This window comes from Salvelinus namaycush, chromosome 17, assembly GCF_016432855.1.
Source record: "Salvelinus namaycush isolate Seneca chromosome 17, SaNama_1.0, whole genome shotgun sequence".
NCBI lineage: Eukaryota > Metazoa > Chordata > Actinopteri > Salmoniformes > Salmonidae > Salvelinus > Salvelinus namaycush.
Genome location: NC_052323.1, coordinates 2,463,623 through 2,485,947, shown reverse-complemented (window position 1 = coordinate 2,485,947; position 22,325 = coordinate 2,463,623). Strand labels below are relative to the sequence as shown.

At 44.2% G+C, this 22,325-nt stretch overlaps 2 protein-coding genes across 2 annotated transcripts; one reads left to right on the top strand and one right to left on the bottom strand.

Moving 5' to 3' along the window:
- The first annotated feature begins 4,328 nt into the window (after positions 1-4,328).
- LOC120062223 (NFKB activating protein) lies at positions 4,329-10,760 on the top strand. The gene is made up of 8 exons (XM_039012035.1): positions 4,329-4,842; positions 7,148-7,228; positions 7,346-7,410; positions 7,615-7,707; positions 7,804-7,843; positions 9,504-9,692; positions 9,895-10,044; positions 10,153-10,760. Exons 1-8 carry the CDS (start codon positions 4,478-4,480, stop codon positions 10,325-10,327), a joined length of 1,158 nt encoding a protein of 385 aa, XP_038867963.1. The 5' UTR covers positions 4,329-4,477; the 3' UTR covers positions 10,328-10,760.
- Positions 10,761-21,298: 10,538 nt separating this feature from the next.
- Positions 21,299-22,029, bottom strand: LOC120061973 (NADH dehydrogenase [ubiquinone] 1 alpha subcomplex subunit 1-like). The gene is made up of 3 exons (XM_039011758.1): positions 21,765-22,029; positions 21,523-21,612; positions 21,299-21,405 (listed from the first exon to the last, which is right to left on the bottom strand). The coding sequence occupies exons 1-3, from the start codon at positions 21,864-21,866 to the stop codon at positions 21,385-21,387; spliced, it is 213 nt and encodes a 70-aa protein (XP_038867686.1). The 5' UTR covers positions 21,867-22,029; the 3' UTR covers positions 21,299-21,384.
- Between the last annotated feature and the right edge of the window lie 296 nt (positions 22,030-22,325).

Below are 22,325 nucleotides of genomic sequence, written 5' to 3'. Positions count from 1 at the left end.
TTTCAAGAATAAACTCAACATTGAATTTAGAGAATAAAGTCTACATTTTGAGAATAGAGCTTTATTTCAAGATTAACGTGGGGGATTTGGTTAAGTGCATGTCTCCCTGGCTCCCAGTTGCTGTGCATGCCACTGTTGAAATGCCTGAACCAATTTATGTTTTATCCCAAAAATGTGGTCGGAGGCGCCATATAGATGGTGTGACGCAATTGCAGATTCTCCAGAGGCAATGCAGAGGCCAAATTGAGCTCTGTACCTCATCACCTCTCTCAAATGTAACAATGTGTAGGGCTCAGTCTAGCTCCACATTGACATGATTGGTTGATGGTAGTTGAGGGCGGGAGGTCCTGTATAAACACAAACTCACTTCCTTGACAACTTCCTTCACAACAGCTCGGTGCTGTTCCACGAAGCACAAGAAGTATGAATGGCCTGACTTCTGCAGATGCCTTATGTAAATGCTGCACAGTCAATGCATACGCCAGATTGACCATGCAGTGCCTTGAAGCCCCTGTCCAAATCTTCAGCTCCAGGATAAATTGGCTTTTAATATCCTGACTTCTGCAGAGACCATGCATGTCGGATTGACCATGTAGAGCCTTTTAGATTACTATACTTGAAATTATACTTTAGAATTGGCTTTAGTGAGAAGGAAATCCTTGCTATTTTAGCACATAATAACCATATTATTATAAGTATTAGGACCTGGATAAAGTTGTGCCACCGAATATTTTCAGGAGGAACCATAGTTGGGTACCGCTTGCCGTGCGGTAGCAGAGAGAACAGTCTATGACTAGGGTGGCTGGAGTCTTTGACAATTTTTAGGGTCTTCCTCTGACACCACCTGGTATAGAGGTCCTGGATGGCAGGAAGCTTGGCCCCAGTGACGTACTGGGCCACACACACTACCCTCTGTAGTGCCTTGCGGTCAGAGGCTGAGCAGTTGCCATACCAGGCAGTGATGCAACCAGTCAGGATGCTCTCGATGTTGCAGCTGTAGAACCTTTTGAGGATCTGAGGACCCATGCCAAATCTTTTCAGTCTCCTGAGGGGAAATAGGCTTTGTCGTGCCCTCTTCACAACTGTCTTGGTCTGTTTGGATCATGATAGTTTGTTGGTGATGTGGACACCAAGGAACTTGAAGCTCTCAACCTGCTGCACTACAGCCCTGTCGATGAGAATGGGGACATGCTTGGTTCTCCTTTTCCTGTAGTCCACAATCATCTCCTTTGTCTTGATCACGTTGATGGAGAGGTTGCTCTCCTGGCACCATATGGCCAGGTCTCTGACCTCCTCCCTATAGGCTGTCTCATCGTTGTCGGTGATCAGGCCAACCACTGTTGTGTCGTCTGCAAACTTAATGGTGTTGGAGTCGTGCCTGGCCATGCAGTCATGAGTGAACAGGGGTACAGGAGGTGACTGAGCACGCACCGCTGATGGCCCCCCGTGTTAAGGATGAGCGACGCAGTTACCTACCTTTACCAGAAACTCCAGGATCTAATTGCGGAGGGAGGTGTTTAATCCCAAGGTCCTTAGCTTAGTGATGAGCTTTGAGAGCACTATGGTGTTCAACACTGAGCTGTAGTCAATAAATAGCATTCTCACATAGGTGTTCCTTTTGTCCAGGTGGGAAATGGCAGTGTGGAGTGCAATAGAGATTGCATCATTTGTGGATATTTTTGGGTGGTATGCAAATTGGAGTGGGTCTTGGGTTTCTGGGATAATGGTGTTGATGTGAGACATGACCAGCCTTTCAAAGCACTTCACGAATACAGATGTGAGTGCTACGGGTCGGTAGTCATTTAGGCATGTTACCTTAGTGTTCTTGGGCATAGGGACTATGTTGGTTTGCTTGAAATATGTTGGTATTACAGATTCGGTCAGGGAGAGGTTGAAAATGTCAGTGAAGACACTTGCCAGTTGGTCAGTGCATGCTCAGAGTATACGTCCTGGTAATCCGTGTGGCCCTGCGGCCTTGGGAATGTTGACCTGTTTAAAGGTCAGGCTCACATCGGCTACGGAGAGCGTGATCACATAGTCATCCAGAACAGCTGATGCTCTCATGCATGCTTCAGTGTTGCTTGCCTCGAAGCGAGCATAGAAGTAATTTAGCTCGTCTGGTAGGCTTGTGTCACTGGGCAGCTTGGCGGCTGCGCTTCCCTTTGTAGTTTGTAATAGTTTTGCAGCCCTGCCACATCCGATGAGCATCGGAGACGGTGTAGTACGATTCAATCTTAGTCCTGTATTGATGCTTTGCCTGTTTGATGGTTCGTCGGAGGGCATAGCGCAATTTCTTATAAGCTTCCGGGTTAGAGTCCCGCTCCTTGAAAGTGGCAGCTCTACCCTTTAGCTCAGTGCGGATGTTGCCTGTAATCCATGGCTTCTGGTTGGGGTATGTATGTACAGTCACTGTGGGGATGACGTCATCGATGCACTTATTGATGAAGCCAATGATTGATGTGGTGTACTCCTCAATGCCATCGGAAGAATCACGGAACATATTCCAGTCTGTGCTAGCAACACAGTCCTGTAGCTTAGCATCTGCGTCAATTGACAACTTCTTTATTGACCAAGTCACTGGTGCTTCCTGCTTTAGTTTTTGCTTGTAAGCAGGAATCAGGAGGATAGAATTATGGTCAGATTTGCCAAATGGAGGGCGAGGGAGAGCTATGTACACGTCTCTGTGTGTGGAGTAAAGGTGGTCTAGAGTTTTTTTCCCTCTGGTTGCACATTTAACATGCTGGTAGAAATGAGGTGAAACTGATTTAAGTTTCCCTGCATTAAAATATCCCGCCAACTGGGAGCACCACCTCTGGATGAGCGTTTTCCTGTTTGCTTATGGCCATATACAGCTCATTGAGTGAGGTCTTAGTGCCAGCATTGGTTTGTAGTGGTAAATAGACACCTACGAAGAATATAGATGAAAACTCTCTTGGTAAATAGTGTGGTGTACAGCTTATCATGAGATACTCTACCTTAGTCGAGCAAAACCTCGAGACTTCCTTACTATTAGATTTCGTGCACCAGCTGTTGTTTACAACTATACACAGACTGCCACCCCTTGTCTTACCAGAGACGGCTGTTCTATCCTGCCGATGCGGTACAAACCCCACCAGCTGTATGTTATTCATGTCGTCGTTCAGCCACGACTCAGTGAAACATAAAATATTACAGTTTTTAACTGTTCACTGTCTCTCATGTTTTTCTACTTGCACACACAAATTCAGAAATCAGAATGATGGACAGCCACAACATATTTGCTTACGTTGATTGGACTAAATCGTTTTTGGTATCTTTTAGTTGTCACTGTATTAGACTAAGCAGAGGTGATTTGATGATGTTGCTATCCGGTTTTGTGATAAAACAAAGGTGTGTTTGAATTGTTGTCTCGGCCTTTAGGCCTATAATTCATATGCCTTGCGACCGCGGTATAAGAGGTTATGAAGCAAACAACGCAATTATCAAAACGCTTAGGTTTTAATATGGCTTTTTTTCTGGCTTCCCAAGTGATTTTACACACGAATCTCAAATGGGCCCTCCGAATTCGCTACAACATTCTGCTGCGTAGCCTATGCGAACACCTTGCAAACAATCTGTGCATAATGGAAACTTAAGTTTCAATGCCACATGCACAAGTACAGTTAAATGCCTTTCTTGTAAACTCAAAACCCAACAATGCAATAGTCAATAACAATGTATTACTAGAAAAAAACATAAGAAATACACAATTAAGTAAGCATACTATATACAATAAATATTTTTTAAGTCCGTTCCAATAACATACTTACATGTGCAGGGATACTGGAGTGTTGGAGGTAGATATGTATAGAGCTAAGGGGACTAGGCAACAGGATATAAGATACAGAGTAGCAGCAGCTTGCATGTGAGTGGGTGTGTAGAGTCAGTATAAACAACTTTATCTGTGGTGCTTTACAAACAGTAATATGTCCCCCTTATGGCAACTATCCTTCTAACGACTGCTTCGTGAGCACACCCCATACAATGAATTATCTTGGGAGACCGGAGGCTATGGGTGTGTCCCATGTCAGCTGCTGTCCAAATTCGGGACAAACAACCTGCTGCTAGATCATGCATTGCCAACAGGAGTCGTAACATTTGTGTCAAAACAGTTGCATCTGGTGTGATATTTACACATTTGCCTCAGTTCAAAACGTTTCAAACTAGATATGTTCAACGGCATTATTTGATATAATCAATACAGCCCGGAATTCAAATGTTTTAAGACAGCAACATTTGCTCGAGCGTCTGCTGACTACGCGGAACTAAAGAGCATTGTGCTGCATGTTTCAAGGGGGACCTGTTTACAGTCCCACGGACCCAATCATTTCCCGTTTCTTAACTCACGCAGAAACAACGTTGTGTGGCCTAAACAGTAGATTAGGTAGCTAGTCTTGTTTATTCTTCACCTACATATCGAATTTAGGCTGTTCGTATTAGTGGACATAAAACGAAAGCTATGCCTCTGTCCGATCAAGAACAGAGAGGCCCCAGAAGACGACGACGGAGCCGATCTGGCAGCGGCAGTCGATCTCGCGACTCCAGTCCAGTCTTTGGGCCCATGCCCAAGACCCCCAGATATGAAGAAGACCTTAAACCTCCTCGAATGTCCGAGAGAGAAAGAGAAATGAGAGAGAGAAATGCCAAAAGGTTTCGTACGGAAAACCCCCGCAGTCGTTCTAGATCTCGAGAGAGGTACAGTAACCACAGCTGGTCCGATCAGCGCGGTGGCGGCGCTGGTAGATACGGAGGTGGTGGTGGCAGGAATGATTACTACGAACGGGATGATGCTCAACGCCAGAGACAAGACGCCTTCATCTCCAGGTAAATTGAGTTAGCGCTCACAGGTTAATTACTTACAACCTTGTCTCAGCTGTTTAGATGTTTATGCACAGCTAACTAGTATCCGTGCAAATGCAACGCTTGACCCACACTAGCTAGCAAACGGCAAATTGTTTAAAGGGTTTGTGAAGTCCTGTTTAAAATGAGCCAAATCAGAGATGACCTGTGCCGCAGATTGTTGGCTTTTGTTCCAGCCCAAGATGCCAATACACCTGACTCAACTAATCACAGCCTTGATCATTTGATTCAGGTGTGTTAACTCTGGACTAAGCCTGGACTCCACTATCGGAACTTGCACATCCCGTGCATCTAGCCTGGGACAAAGATTGTCTAATATATTGATAAAATATTCGATTAGATGAGTGTATTAGTCTCATGCACAGGGTCGCAGATGTAATTGCAGGGTACAGTGAAATGCTTAAGCTATTCGAGCGACCGCTCTAACAATGATGGGAGTAGGCGAGATCTTTTTCTATGGTATATTGGCGATCACACAATTGAATGTGCATCCCGCCACCTACTGTGCGGGATGGAAACCGGATTCCAAAAAATGGAACCACAAAAACAACCAATAAACTAAATCCAACTTTTCTGATAAAAAAAATTAACAGATCTGATACCTACACAGGCTCAAGAGGAACCTGGGAGGGTGCGTCTTCCGGAGTCAGTACCCCCTTGCAAGTCTGAAGATGTAAAATCCTTAAATCCCCAAAACTTTTCTGCAGCAGCCACAATAATGTCCAGTTTCTTAGACTTCTTTGAGACTTGTGCTGTACAGTTTATAACTGTGGCAATGAACACTACAAAATCTGCCTCTTTTTATTTTTAACACACAGGGCATCTTTTGACTGGCAGCAAACATTTACCATAGGCTGTGTTGCGTCCACTACCATATCTTCACTAGCATCACTTGTTTTCGCAGTACTTTTAAGCACCTCCGCATACGAGATTCGATTGACTGCTCAAACTTTTGCCACCTCAATCTCCTTCACCCTTTCAGGGAACTCGGGATCATGATTCCCCCCCCCCACCACAATTGCAACACTGTCGTCATTCTACACACCGTTCTTCAGTATACTCTGTTCATCTGCACACACTTGAAACATGGCCAAATCCTTTACAATTCTTACACTGCAATGGTTTGGGGACGAAAGCTCTTACATAACCAAGCTTCACATGCGTAGGTATTTGTTCTTTATCAAAAAACCACAGGAGCGACAGACTTTCTTCTTTTTCTCCATTCACCCAGCGGGTCAGATGCCGGGCACCAACCACACCAGGAATTCTCTTCAGGTATTCAACCTGAACATCTGTCGTCACCCATGAGATGACTCCTTTGACGGGTGCTCTACTACGAAGTTCAAAACACAACTTCTGTTGTTCTGATTCTTTTGAGGCTCACTGCAATCTGCAATTAATCAGAATAAGACCACTCCTGGTCACTCTGACAGACTCCACTTTTCCCAGCGCATACTTCACCATTTAACACCTCAAACGGGTTTCCCACATGCATCCTTACTCAATAAACGCATCCCAACAACAAGCAATTCATTATCATTCATACACGTATCCTCCACTCCAATTTTAAACAATTTCCTTTTTGTTCCAGTTTTCGCTACTACATTTGTCCATTCAGAATATTAGTCTTTACCAACTTTGCTCGACTCAAACTCAACCTCCACTTCCGCCATCTTTTTCCTGAACCGGAACCGTAGTCCCAGGAGGCGAGATCAGGTGGGACCGTTCTAGCCAATGAGAGGGCAGATGGTGTGAACAACAGGCTATACAGAGAGAGGAATCATCTTTGCAGTGCAATTTCTTCTTCTTCATTAGCTGATTGCACCCAACTCATAGCAATCCCCACCCAGTTGACTACTTTAAATGGTGGAAGCCCTCAATGGCAATGTCCATGCTAAAGCAGGTTATATCCATGATGAATCCTATCTATCTCTTTGACAACTGGCAGAACTCCAATATAAAGTTGTTTTTGGTTAAGTTGCGAAGTGCCACATGAGTCCACTTATATCAGTACATTCGTAACAACCTAACCATTACCAACCTTCTATTAAATAAGCCTCACACAGAAAATGAGCAATTACATTTTTTGTTGACCAAATTCGACCTCCATACAAAATTTCCTTACTTCGTGGACTTGTTTTTGTGGACAGAGAAACATTTTCTCGGTTCACCTCTTCCTCTGCCTAGGACTACAATTGGGCATCAGTCAATTGGTCACAAGGTTTAATGTATTTCTTGTATATTTCTAATGATATGAATTTTATTTCAGGCGGCTACAAGAGAGGGAGAGAATTGGTGAACTTGGATCACCTGAAGTCTGGGGCTATTCACCAAGGGTAATGGCACCAGAGTAAGTAATTATGCATCTGATCTGACTAATCAAGTACAAGAGTTCAAAGGGTTGGGCTATATACACCAACTACCAAATTATCTACATTTAGATAATTTTGTGTCCTTTTTCAATAAGCTCTGATGAACATACCCCAGTTGAAGAGGATGTGAAAAACAGCAGTTCAGATTCAAGCTCATCCGGTGAGTATGCTGAATTAGCTTTTATAATAATCCTTCTATAAAAGTCTGTTCTCAGTTAGCCTACATCTGACTGAATGACATGCATTGACTAGTCAAGAACAAAGTGTAACCTGGGCATACTATATTACATAGTAAGTCAAATGTGTGTTCTGATTACACACTTGAATTGGTGTGAGATCAAGACAAGTGCACTATAATTCATAGATGATAAAAAGAAGAAAAAGAAGAAGAAGAAATCCAAAAAGAAGAAGAACAAGAAACACTCCAATGACAGCGAGTCAGAGTCGGACTCTGGTGGTGAGGAATGTTTCACCTTAAAAAAAAAAAAAATCTAGTACAAAGGCTGCTTGTCCAGCTAAGTTTATTTCACCCTCTAATTTAGTTGTCTTTCAGACGAGGAAGTGAAAAAGAAGAAAAAGAAGAAGAGCAAAAAGTAAGTTGACTCATATCTACATTCTACCTCTATAGTCGTGGCCAAAAGTTTTGAGAATGACACAAATATTAATTTTCACAAAGTCTGCTGCCTCAGTTTGTATGATGGCAATTTGCATATACTCCAGAATGTTATGAAGAGTGATCAGAAGAATTGCAATTAATTGCAAAGTCCCTCTTTGCCATTCAAATGAACTGAATCCCCAAAAAACATTTCCACTGCATTTCAGCCCTGCCACAAAAGGACCAGCTGACATCATGTCAGTGATTCTCTCGTTAACACAGGTGTGAGTGTTGACGAGGACAAGGCTGGAGATCACTCTGTCATGCTGATTTTGAGTTTGAATAACAGTCTGGAAGCTTCAAAAGCAAGGTGGTGCTTGGAATCATTGTTCTTCCTCTGTCAACCATGGTTACCTGCAAGGAAACACGTGCCGTCATCATTGCTTTGCACAAAAAGCGCTTCACAGGCAAGGATATTGCTGCCAGTAAGATTGCACCTAAATCAACCATTTATTGGATCATCAAGAACTTCAAGGAGAGCGGTTCAAATGTTGTGAAGAAGGCTTCAGGGCGCCCAAGAAAGTCCAGCAAGCGCCAGGACCGTTTCCTAAAGTTGATTCAGCTGCAGGATCGGGGCACCACCAGTACAGAGCTTGCTCAGGAATGGCAGCAGGCAGGTGTGAGTGCATCTGCACGCACAGTGAGGTGAAGACTTTTGGAGGATGGCCTGGTGTCAAGAAGTGCAGCAAAGAAGCCACTTCTCTCCAGGAAAAACATCAGGGACAGACTGATATTCTGTAAAATGTACAGGGATTGGACTGCTGAGGACTGGGGTAAAGTCATTTTCTCTGATGAATCCCCTTTCCAATTGTTTGGGGCATCCGGAAAAAAGCTTGTCCGGAGAAGACAAGGTGAGCGCTACCATCAGTCCTGTGTCATGCCAACAGTAAAGCATCCTTTGCTTGTCAGCCAAGGGGCTGGGCTCATTCACAATTTTGCCTAAGAACACAGCCATGAATAAAGAATGGTACCAACACATCCTCCGAGAGCAACTTCTCCCAACCATCCAGGAACAGTTTGGTGACGAACAATGCCTTTTCCAGCATGATGGAGCACCTTGCCATAACGCAAAAGTGATAACTAAGTGGCTCGGGGGAACAAAACATCAATATTTTGGGTCCATGGTCAGGAAACTCCCCAGACCTTAATCCCATTGAGAACTTGTGGTCAATCCTCAAGAGGCGGGTGGACAAACAAAAACCCACACATTCTGACAAACTCCAAGCATTGATTATGCAAGAATGGGCTGCCAACAGTCAGGCTGTGGCCCAGAAGTTAATTGACAGCATGCCAGGGTAGATTGCAGAGGTCTTGAAAAAAGAGTCAACACTGGAAATATTGACTCTTTGCATCAACTTCATGTAATTGTCAATAAAAGCCTTTGACACTTATGAAATGCTTGTAATTATACTTCAGTATTGCATAGTAACATCTGACAAAAATATCTAAACACACTGAAGCAGCAAACTGTGGAAATTAATATTTGTGTCATTCTCAAAACTTTTGGCCACGACTGTAGTCAACCGTCCATAACGAATACATGACATACCTATACACAGCAGTGTTTTCCTCAACTGTGTTTTGGCTTCTCCTCACAGGTCAAAGAAGTCCAAGAAGAGGAAGGCGAAGAAGAACCGCAAGCAGTCAGCGAGCGACTCCAGCAGCGACGGGTCGGAGGAGGAGGACGCCAACGGGGATCTGTGGGTGGAAAGGACCTGCATCGACGAACACATGGTGGGCCCTGAGGCCCCACTCACTCACCTGTCCCAGGACGACAAGCCTCTCGAGTGAGTATCTCTTTTTACATAGAAGGATCTTTCTTACATTCAAGAATATGACCCGTTTTAGCCTGTCGCTTGGTAAATACAACTTGCTTCCACATTTTGTCAGGATATTACCACACTATATTCAGCTTTTAAAATGCAGCTTTATTTTTTATTATCAATTATCAATCAATCGCCAAATGATTTACATACCTTTTCCCACTAGTTTTGGTCATGCACTGCTGCCAGGTGAGGGTGCCGCTATGGCAGAGTACGTGAAAGCAGGCAAGCGTATCCCAAGAAGAGGTGAAATTGGGTTGACCAGCAACGAAATCGCAACCTTTGAGATGTCTGGCTTTGTGATGAGCGGTAGCAGGTACATTAGTACTCTTCTGTTTACATTTTGACATTTCAAATATTTCATCGTATTTTACACATTTGGTTGGCGGCTTTGTAACGCTCATTGCAATATTGTAACCCCCAGACATCGTCGTATGGAGGCTGTGCGTCTGAGAAAGGAAAACCAGATCTACAGTGCTGATGAAAAGAGAGCCCTGGCATCTTTCAACCAGGAGGAAAGGAGAAAGAGGGAAAGCAAAATCCTCTCCAGCTTCAGAGAAATGGTGTACAGGAAAACTAAAGGCAAAGAGGAGAAATGAACCACTTTGTTTTTCTCCTTTCAGAACTTTCAGCTTTGGAGACCATTTTTTACCAACATTATCTTTCGTTGTTTAGTTTCCCATCGTTTCATGATTTGATAATGTATTTTTTTTCCTTCTTTGTATTGTGAATTAGGCCTATATTTTAAGCATCTGACACAGTGGATTATTTTGTTTATGTAGAAAGTTGTCAGTAAATGAATATTGGAAAGGGCTTGTTTTCCTGGGGTCACAAAGCAAACACAAGAATGGACCAGGAAGCTATACTTAGCCTAATACAAAATGTCTCTGTACACTATTACAATATTGTGCATCCCAACATAAATCCAATCCATCCCTGAACCTTCTACCTATTGATGTAACTTTTAATGTTGGAAAAGTGCCTGTAAAATCACAAGTTACGTGTTCAGGATTAATAAATGATTAAAAAATAGTGGAGTTTTATGCTTTTTATTTATTTTTAGTTGTTTAAAATTCGGTTTGATTGTCTCTGGGAAATGCATTTTAGATATTGGTTATTCTACCTTGACTTAATATCGTTCACCTTTTATTATTCTAAACCTTGATGCCAAGAAGCTGATGCCAGGGAGATGTGCATTTATTTAACTGGCACTGGCTTCAGTCAATAGAAAGTCTCTAGACTGGAAGAACTGTAATTCTTTGGCACGATGTGCTTTAGGAAGCGGAAGGAAATTGGGGTCAATATAGCAATGAGGGTTTGTTTAAATGCAAGCTTCCAACCCTCTCTTGTCTAAGTATCCTACTGTTTCGTTAGCTGCAGCCCAACTGCTGGCAAAGGCCTAGCACTGAAAACCAAACCAAGCCATTCATCTTGTAAACAACATTCAAATGTCTGGTGGTAGGAGACCAGTTCATTGTTTTACCCTATTAAACAAATTTGTTTTGCTATATTTCTACAGAAGTGCATTTCTGTAGATAAGACACTGTTGGTATGGCATTTCAAGGAAACCATAAGTCATCTCTAACAATTGGATGTTTAATTTTTAAAACAATTTCTTCTGGAAGTCATAGTGAGACCATGGTCTCTTTTACAGATGAGCCTTGAATTACAGAAAATACACACATCAAAATATAAATACAAAATGTAAGCAGAAAGAAAAACATTGCCATAAAAAACAAGCAAATTCATCAGTAAGGTTAAGGACATTTTGAACATTGTTCCACAAATAAGGTGCAATAACTAAAAGCTGATTTACCTAACTCCGATACCAAAGGAATTTCCAGAGTGAGCCATCCCTGAGACCGGGTGTGGTAACTCATGTCTAAAGTTTAGTAACGATAGGTACAGCGGGACTTTTTGTAAAAGGGCTTTATGAATGAAAACATAGTGATGTATCAACCTATGTGACTTCAAAGAGGGACAACCAACTTTATGGTAGAGCATGCAGTGATGGGTACTAAAACTGACTATGATGAAGTGGCAGCCATAATCTAGGACAGATAGGAACGTCGACTGAATTATCATCTTTCTACTATTTAGCGAGAGGCATGACCTATTTCTATTGAAGTAGCCCATTTTTATTATCTTAACTCATGAATATGCTTTTTAAAAGACAGCTTTTCCTCAATCCAGATGCCCAGATATTTGTAAGCAGGGACACAATCAATATAGACACAATCCAAAGTACATATTCCTAAATCATCAGAGTTATTTTTATGCGCTCTAGAGAACAACATATACTTAATTTTACCTGCATGCGATACTCATTTTAGGTCAAAAAAGTGGAATTGTGATACAGTGAGTTATAAGTGAAATAATATGTCTGTAAACAATTGTTGACACAAGTAATTTTTCCATGCACAAAGTAGATGTCCTAACCGACGTGCTAAAACTATAGTTTGTTAACAATAAATTTGTGGAGTGGTTGAAAAATGAGTTTTAATGACTCCAACCTAAGTGTATGTAAACTTCCGACTTCAACTGTACAGTAGTTTGTAGTCTTATCATGTGAATGTTGTGAAGTAAAAGTAAAAGTTGTCAAAAATATAAATAGTAAAGTACAGATACTCAAAAAAACTACTTAAGTAGTTCTTTAAAGTATTTTTTACTTAAGTACTTCACACCACTGCCTTTATAACAAAGGATTGCATGCCTCCATCATCACATTTGCAAACTAATGTAAGCCTACTATTCCTAATGTGATGAGTAGACTATTAATAAGCACGTGTCACATTCTGATCTGTTTCACCTGTCTTTGTGCTTGTCTCCAACCCCCTCCAGGTGTCGCCCATCTTCCTCATTATCCCCAGTGTATTTATATCTTTGTTCTCTGTTTGTTTGTTGTTAGTTTGTCTTGTCTTGTCAGGTCTTACCAGTGTGTTTTCCTGTCTCCCTGCTTTCTCAAATTCTGTTTCCTTGTTTCCCCGGTTCTGACCATTCTACCTGCCCTGACCCCCAGCCTGCCTGCCGTTCTGTACTTGCCTGTCTCTGACCCGTTTACAAACCTCTGCCTGTCCTGACCCCGAGCCTGCCTGCTGTTCTGTACCTTTTTGACTCTGCCCTGGATTACGGACCTCTGCCTGCCTTTGACCTGTCTTTTGCCTGCCCCCTGTTTGGGTCAATAAACATATGTGACTCTAAATGTTTGGGTCTTATCCTGAGTTCTGATGGTACGAACTGGCCATGACTGACCCAGCAGACTCAGACCAGCTCCACAATGCTGTCTCCCTGCAAGGAGCCACCATTTGAAGACACGAGGAGTTTCTGCAATGTCTTATTGAGGGACTCCACACCCTGGATGAACGCCATTCGATACATTGCTGGAGCAATCTTTTGTATTCCCCACTGGGCAGCGGGTCACACCCGTAATCTCCCAGCCTACCCCAGTGTCCCAAGAACCCCCCTTAGCACCTCCGGAGCACTACGCTGGAGATTCCGGAACCTGCCGGGCTTTTCTCTCCCAGTGCTCCCTCATTTTTGAGCTACAGCCTTCTTCATTCCCCTCGGACTGCTCGAGGATAGCTGAGAGTGCCTGGAACCCGGAAGCATTGTTCGACATGTCCCTTCACGGATTATCGGAGGTGATCAAAGATGAGCTCGCAGCCCGGGAGCTGCCCCTGGACCTTGACTCCCTCATAGCCTTGACCATCCGGATCAATGGGTGGCTTCGAGAACATAGGAGGGAATCTGTGCTCAGTTTCCCTCGCTCGTCCTTGATTCCCACCTCGCCTCCGAAGAATCCCGGAGACCCCTGAAGTCTACATGTGCGAGTGAACCCGAGTTCTCTCGGGAATCACAGAGGGCTGCCAACTCGCCTCCTACGGAATCCTATGCACCTGGGCAGGGCTAGATTGACTCCGGCTGAGTGCTTATGCCGATTCCACACCTAGAGCTGCCTATATAGTGGAGCTACGGGACATTTCGTAGCTACCTGCCCATTAAAAACCCAGGCTCATCAAGAAGGGGTGTGTACGCTGGTGGGCCATACGGAGAACTTTTACTCTCCCCTTACTTGCACCCCTTTCCATGCCATCCTGCTCTGGGGGAACCAGTCGAAATCTCTCCGGGTACTCATCGACTCTGGGGCTGATGAGTTTTTTGGACACTACCCTGGCATCCGAGCTGGGCATCCCTACTCAGCCCCTCTCCATTCCCATGGACTTTAGAGTGCTGGACGGGCGCTCTATAAGCCTGGTCACCCACAATACCACCCCATCAACATAAGTGTGTCAGGGAACCACAGCGAGACGATCCAATTCCTGATTATTAAGTCTCCTCACGTTCCAGTGGTATTGGGATTCTCTTGGCTCCAGCAACACAATCCCCTTATTGACTGGTCTGCTGGTGCCATCATGAGCTGGAGCCCATTCTGCCACGCTCATTGCCGGAAGTCAGCGCAGCCTGCCCCGGGACGTCTTCCTGGGAGCTCGGAAGTTGTCCCGGATCTCTCCGCAATTCCCGCGGAGTACCAGGACCTCTGGAAGGTGTTCAGTAAGGCTCGGGCCACATCGCTTCTGCCACACTGACCCAATGACTGCGGGATCGACCTTCTCCCAGGCACCACTCCGCCCCGGGGATGACTGTACTCTCTGTCAGGTCCGGAGACCAAGGCTAAGTTGACCTACATTGAGGACTCCCTATCTGCAGGATTCATCCGTCCTTCTGCCTCCCCCGCCGGCGCAGCATTCTTCTTTGTGGACCTACGGAACGCCTACCACCTGGTGCGGATACGGGAAGGGGACGAGTGGAAGACTGCCTTCAACACGGCCAGAGGTCACTACGAGTATCTGGTCATGCCATTTGGCCTTACGAACGCCCCTGCTATGTTCCAGGCTCTAGTGAATGATGTTCTACGCGACATGTTGAACCAGTTTGTCTTCGTCTACCTCGACGACCTTCTCGTCTTCTCCCGCTCCGCCCAAGAACACGTTCTCCACGTCCGACAGGTTCTCCAACGCCTCCTGGAGAACCGGCTTTTTGTGAAAGCAGAGAAGTGCGAATTCCATCGCTCCACCGTCCTCTTCCTGGGTTACATCATCGCTGCAGGGAGTGTACAGATGGGTCCCGGGAAGGTGAGGGCGGTGGTGGATTGGCCCCAGCCTATGTCCAGAGTGCAACTGCAACGTTTCCTGGGATTCGCCAACTTCTATCACCGCTTTATCCGGGGTTACAGCACCCTGGCTTCCCCCCTGTCTGCACTCACCTCTCTCTACGTTCCGTTCACGTGGTCCCCAGCTGCTGAGCGAGCGTTCCGGAAACTCACCACTATTTCACCACAGCTCCCATCTTGGTTCATCCTGACCCGTCCCACCAGTTCGTGGTGGAGGCCGATGCTTCGGATGTCGGAGTGAGGGCTGTCCTGTTCCAGCGTTTTGTCCTGGACCTCAAGTTACATCCCTGCGCCTTCTTCTCCCATCACCTCAACGCCACAGAGAGGAACTACGATGTGGGCAATTGTAAGCTTCTCGCGGTGAAGATGGAGTTGGAGGAGTGGAGGCACTGGCTGGAGGGGGCGGAACATCCGTTCATTGTGTGGAACCTGGAATATCTCCGCACCGCCAAGTGTCTCAACTCCAGACAAGCTAGGTGGGCCCTGCTTTTCACACGGTTCAACTTCTCCATCTCATACCGACCGGGATCCAAGAATGTCAAGCCGGATGGACTGTCACGCCGCTATAGCCTCGTGGCTACACCCCTGAAACCTGAGACCATCCTTCCCACCTCGTGCCTGGCGATGGCACTCAGCTGGGGAATAGGGGAGCAGGTTTGTGAGGTGCAGTGTTCCCAGCCAAACCCCCGGGGGTTTGTTCCTGACGCTGTTCACTCCTAGGTTCTGGAGTGTGCCCACTCCTCCAAGCATGCCTGCCACCCGGGCTCCCGTCGGACCCTGGCCTCAGGAAGAAACCTGGCATCATCCCTACGGTGAAGTGTGGTGGTGGCAGCATCATGCTGTGGGGATGTTTTTCAGGGCCAGGGACTAGGAGACTTGTTAGGATCGAGGGAAAGATGAACGGAGCAAAGTATAGAGAGATCCTTGATGAAAATCTGCTCCAGAGCGGTCAGGACCTCAGACTGGGGGCGAAGGTTCACCTTCCAATAGGACAACAACCCTTTCTCTCAAACCATCCGAAGCCGATAGCGAGGCAATCCAGGCATTCACGAGACACACCAAAACATAAAGCAATTTTTTGGTACCTTTTTCTTAGAACACACTTCTCTTACGTAAAATAGTTATTTGCACACTAATTCAGTGCTGTTCACAAGATGTCATTCCACCCATATCAACAGTGTGAAAAACAACTCCCGACCTCAGATGAACACACACTTTTCGTTCTTTGCTTGGGAGCTGAACATGCTCAAGTGGCTGCACAGGGTAGCAGCTCTTGCACTCACTGTCAGAAATTCAGAACAAGAGCATTGAAATATCGACTTGTGCGCTTTGGGGTTGGAGCCTCCGGATTCTCATCAGATGAGTCAGATGAGTCTGGCAAATGTCCAGGTCTAATGACGGGTCTCACTTCCCTTGTGATTCACTGCCCAATAAACGCCATCGCTCATTCTCGCCTGGGCACAAATCTCGACACACTGAGATGCACAAGGCGATTAAGTCACTGGACAGTCGTATGGCATCCATTGAGTCTTCCCTCGAGCACATCCTGGCCAGGCTTCCCCCGCCGGTACCAAACCCAACTCCTACCTCTGAACGGAGCGTGGTTGTTGAATTGGATGACACTGACGTACTGTCCACAAGAGCCTCCCACTCTTATGACACGGTCTATGAGCACTCTGATGATGATGATGCTATGGTATCACAGACTACTGGCCCGGCAGTGACGGTCAACCAGAAAATATTTTTGTCTGAAATCTTTGAGAGGGAAAGCAGGAACCTCAACGTGGAACATGCACCTATTGCCATGGCATCCACATACAAGTTTCATTAATTCAGTTCTTAAAAGACTGAAACATCCACCCCATTGTTCAAAGACACTTGGAGCACGTCAAATGACAGAACTCCTGCCATGCCAAGCATATGCTCTCGGTCAGATACAGTTCATGGTGCAGATGAGAATGGTTTTGGCCATTTCCCCCGTATGGACTAATAATTTGCTTCCATTCTTCTCTCCATCAAAGTTCAGACCAAGAGTTGCCTAACAAAGGATGCAGATTGCGTCCTGCGCAGGACACATTACAGCACTGCTTCAGCCACTAGGCTTAGCAATTCAGCAGCGATTCTGGCCTTCTATCACAAAGAGCTGCAGGAACACCTCTACGCAAATGATGATGCTGAGACCATGAAATAACTGTCTGCAGTTACAGACCCGCTCATCCAATGACTTCTGGGCAATGCTTAGATGGTTGCGAAATCTTTGGAAACACTGTTTTGCACAGCGCCACCTATGGTTAGCGCAGTCCAAGCTCCCTGACAAAGAGAAGTTTCCACTCCTAGGTGTACCCATATCACCTAGTCAGACATTGGGCCCAGCAGCGGCCCACGTCCTCCAAGTGTCTAATGAGGACAGCGAAACACAGATGGAGCTTCAGCGCCTCATTGCATCAGCCAGCAAACCATTACTTTTGTCCCAGGGCCCCAACTGGGATGCCAAGAAACCAGGCTCAGACTCACGCTGCACCTGCTCAGGAGTGGACGAACAGACACTCTCAACCCTACTGGAACAGGTGGAGTGCAGCATTGCCCAAGAGGCAGAGGCGCACCATATGCAGGCCGCATCCCCTCTACACGCCAGCACACAGAGACTCGACCCTAATGGGACCGACTCTCTAAAGCAACACCATTTCCTTGAGCACCACTTTTCCAGCTGGAAAAGGTCAACGGCCAACAAATTGGTGTTACGCACTCTAACACAAGGCTACGCACAACAATTTTTACAGATGCCTTCCACTCTTGGTGCTGTTGAACCCAATTGAAGCCTCATGTTGTAAGTTCTAGCTTTCAGCTTGCTTGTGAATACGGTAGTATAACACAGTTTAAATTCGGTGCTACCCTGTTGGCTAATTATATTATGTTGCATCCTGTGGTGGATACAAGGAGGTTGGAAGAGATGGAGACCTGCACTGTCGAAAAAAGGAATAAATCCAAAACTGAGGCATGAATGCAAAATAAAGATGTTTATTAAAAAATCATATTGCAAGAAAGTGTACCATTGATTAGACCTCAACCGGAAGGAATACAAGTAAGAAAACCCATTAATGTGTCTGTACCACTACATATTCTCATTTGAGTGATGACCTCAAGGGAGAGATTTAGAAACATTGGAATGTGCTCATGGCTGATCCTTCTCGCCAAAATATTTTCTCTGACCCTCCTCTCTTTTCACACGACAGGGCCAGGAATGTCAGGGACTTCATTGTTCGGACTGACACTAAATGTCTCTCTGGGAAGAAATGATGGAAGACTGGATGTTGTGACGGGCTTCTAACCCTGCTGCCGTAGTTGTGGCATGTAGGGATTCCTGTAAAAAAAGTGAGCGTATTCAACAGCTCTGCCACTGGCATACAATACACTATCAAACAGTTCCTCACATGCAGCTCTTCTAACGTCATATACCTACGTCATATACACAAGAGTGCTGTTAGGAGAAATGACCCTAAATCCCCTATTGCACGTAATTTCTCAGATGCCGGTCACCCCATCTCCTCCATGTCCTTCTGTGTTATACAGCAGATACAACATTCACGTAGGTGTGGTAATCTTGAACTTCGTTTTCTCCTGACAGAATGTAGGTGGATGTTCTGTTTAAAAACTCTCCACCCATCAGGGATGAATGAAGAATTGGTATTGAAGTGTTTTCTGTAACTAGTATATTGCCTTTTATTGGTGTAAGATACACCCATCTAGTGGTATCTCTAGCTCACTACTCTTACAATCCTGCGTTATTTATCCTGAGGAAATGTTCACATGGTAAATGTAAAAGCAATAATTAATGATATTTCTCTGTCCGCTTCTGTATATACTGTATGTACTGATTCAATAATTTTCTGACGTGTTCATGCTTGATCATCTGACATATGCAATTAACTAGAAGCCAGGGGTGTGTGCCAACGATTTACACTGATGATGAAACGTTTGTGTTTTGTTTTCACCTTTCATTTATGCACTACGTTTTAAAAACATCTTTATTTTGCATTCAAGCCTCAGTTTTGGGTTTATACATTTTTTCGTCAGTGTGCCAGTCTCAATCTCTTCCAGTATTCTTAATTTGACTCCTATGTACCTGAAACAGACACTAATCAGTAGTAAGGACCTTAAAATAGCGCAGACAGCCTCTTATCATTTTTGGATACAAGGCGGTCCCAGGGGGTCACCTGGATTAAGTTAAATGGTGAGTTATCCACTCTGTTGTCCGAACAACCCCTTTGGTACAGCCTTTCCCATAGGTTGTTTGGCAAACCATTACGAAATGAAAGAGACATTTGGGTTATGGATGTAACCATGGTTCTCTGAGTAGAGTAATGGTTGCCAAGCTTTCATATTGTTCCTCCACCTCCACAGGGTTCGAGTTTAGTAATAGACAGTAAACATCTTTGATATTAAGCATGTCAAATCACATTGTGTGAAGGAAAATGAGTTCCCATAGGTCGTTTGGCGATCCGTTACTCTACGCAGAGAACTACGGTTACATCTGTAACCCAACTTTGGTATCTCCTTATGTCCGCTGTTAGATCATTCCCGGGGTACTAATCCAAAAACGACTAATTTCTCCACATGTAGGTTACATTTGGACATCGCACAAAAGTTTCCCATCTTGAGTGCAGATACATTTATCAACTCAAAATCGATGAGTGTTTTCATGTTAAAAAGACAAAACATTTTATGCTGTAAATATATTGTGCTTATAAAAAGGTAGTATGACTACACTTACCTAGCATAATAAAAAAAATCCCCATCAAAATTTGTCTGCTAGAGATATCATTATTTTTGCATTGGGATGCGTCTCAATAATGTAGTAACCAAAAAAGTGTTAAACAAATCTAAATATATTGTACATTTGAGATTCTTCAAAGTAGCCACCCTTTGCCTTGATGACAGCTTTGCACACTCTTGGCATTCTCTCAATCAGTTTCATGAGCTAGTCACCTGGAATGCATTTCAATTAACAGGTGTCCCTTCTTAAAAGTTAATTTGTGGAATTTCTTTCCTTCTTAATGTGTTTGAGCTAATCAGTTGTGTTGTGACAAGGTAGGGTTAGTATACAGAATATAGCCCTATTTGGTAAAAGACCAAGTCCATATTATGGCAAGAACAGCTCAAATAAGCAAAGAGAAATGACAGTCCATCATTACTTCAAGACATGAAGGTCAGTCAATCCAGAAAATGTAAAAAATGTGCAGTCGTAAAAACCATCAAGCGCTATGATGAAACTGGCTCTCATGAGGACTGCCACAGGAAAGGAAGACCCAGAGTCTGCTGCAGAGGATAAGTTCATAAGAGTTACCAGCCTCAGAAATCGGCAATTAACTGCACCTCAGGTTGCAGCCCAAATAAATGCTTCACAGAGTTCAAGTAACAGACAAATCTCAACATCAACTGTTGGAGACTGCGTGAATCAGGAGACTGCGTGAATCAGGACTTCATGGTCAAATTGCTGCAAAGAAACCACTTCTAAACAATAAGAAGTGACTTGCTTGGGCCAAGAAACACGAGCAATGGACATTAGACCAGTGGAAATCTGTAATTTGGTCTGATGAGTCCAAATTTGAGATGTTTGGTTCCAACCGCTGTGTCTTTGTGAGACGCCGAGCAGGTGAACGGATGATCTCAGCATGTGTAGTTCCCACCGTGAAGCATGGAGGAGGTGTGATGTTTCTGTGATGGTGACACTGTCAGTGATTTATTTAGAATTCCAAGGCACACTTAACCAGCATGGCTACCACAGCATTCTGCAGCGATACGCCATCCCATCTGGTTTGCACTTAGTGGGACTGTCATTTGTTTTTCAATTACCCAAAACACACTTCCAGGCTGTGTAGGGGCTATTTGACCAAGAAGGAGAGTGATGGAGTGCTGCATCAGATGACCTGGCCTCCATATTCACCTTATGGGATGGGTTGGACCGCAGAGTGAAGGAAAAGCAGCCAACAAGTGCTCAGCATATGTGGGAACTCCTTCAAGACTGTTGGAAAAGCATTCCAGGTGACTACCTCATGACAATCCCAAAAGTGTCCGAAGCTGTCATCAAGGCAAAGGGTGGCTACTTATTTAAATATATTTAGATTTGTTTAACACTTTACAATGTAGAAAATAGGAAAAATAAAAACCCTTGAGTAGGATGAGTAGGTGTCCAATGAGTAGGTGTCCAAACTTTTGACTGGTACTGTATATACACATCATTGGTTCAGACAGACATAACATGTTATACATATCAGTGAATAGGAGTAATTCCTTAGGAGTAATAGATAAGTTACAATTGCCTATTGAATACACTGAACTGTAAACCCAATTTGTTTTTTCGTCAGGTTTTCAACATAATGAGTAGTAACTAGACAAAGAAAATGATTAATTCTGACAATACAGAACTTTATTAATGTACAACAAATTAGGACAGATTAGAATTCCATTCATAGGTGAGATCTGGAATTAGTGGATGTTCTCAAGTCCCTGTAAAGAAGAAATAGTTAGTTAGGCCTAAGCAATGGCTGACTGCTGGTCAATTGTAATAACGTTACAGTACTAAATTACTGCATTGACGTTTGAATTAATCGCTTAGCTATTTACCTTCGATTTGTAATACAAATCCACTCCTGACACTCGTCTGTCTCTCTCCATCAGATACCACTGGTATGGAACCCTGGCGATTCTCTTTTCCTAAGCAAAGGTTAAGGATAATAAGTGTTAACGCAGCTAATTTACTACTAGTATACAAAACTAGTTAATGGTATAACTTCAACCAGTTTAAAAATGAATATTTAGCTAGCTACTGCATTCATTCATAACATTGGTAAGCAACATTCTCTCACCTTCCCCCCGTTGGTCAATTTGTGGATCTGTGCAGTGAAAACCCCAGGAAGGATGAGACAAGCAGTCATGACGCCAAGACCGGGAAGAATTTCGTACCACATAATTGCAATGTGGGTGAAGCAAGTGACAACTATGTTTATTTGTCAAACAGTTTTACGTGAGTGTCTGGAGGCCAAATACGCCCATTTATTTTGCTAACTGCTAAGAAAGGCTACCAAAATGTTCACGGTCATTCGTTCATTTCCGGAACTTGAAGCTGTTTTTTGATTTTATATCACAGCGCCATCCTACGGCATTGAAGTGTCAGTGCAGTACATACAGAATATAATACTTTTCCAATAAATTACATAGCTAGTCACATATATTAAACAAAAATGTAAACCCAACATATAAAGTGTTGGTTTCATGAGCTTAAATAAATATTGCATACATTTTCCATATGCACAAAAAGGTTATTGGGCAATAAAAGGCTACTCTAAAATGTGCAGTTTTGTCACACAACACAATGCCACAGATGTGTCACGTTTTGAGGGAGCGTAGAATTGGCAGGAATGTCCACC

Coding starts and splice junctions, on each gene's coding strand:
- LOC120062223 (XM_039012035.1), top strand. CDS start 4,478: ATGCCTCTGTCCGATCAAGAACAGAGAGGCCCCAGAAGACGACGACGG. Junction 7,411..7,614: donor TTCAGATTCAAGCTCATCCG/GTGAGTATGCTG, acceptor TATAATTCATAG/ATGATAAAAAGAAGAAAAAG. Junction 7,844..9,503: donor AAAAAGAAGAAGAGCAAAAA/GTAAGTTGACTC, acceptor TTCTCCTCACAG/GTCAAAGAAGTCCAAGAAGA.
- LOC120061973 (XM_039011758.1), bottom strand. CDS start 21,866: ATGTGGTACGAAATTCTTCCCGGTCTTGGCGTCATGACTGCTTGTCTC. Junction 21,613..21,764: donor AATTGACCAACGGGGGGAAG/GTGAGAGAATGT, acceptor ACCTTTGCTTAG/GAAAAGAGAATCGCCAGGGT. Junction 21,406..21,522: donor ATTTGTATTACAAATCGAAG/GTAAATAGCTAA, acceptor TCTTCTTTACAG/GGACTTGAGAACATCCACTA.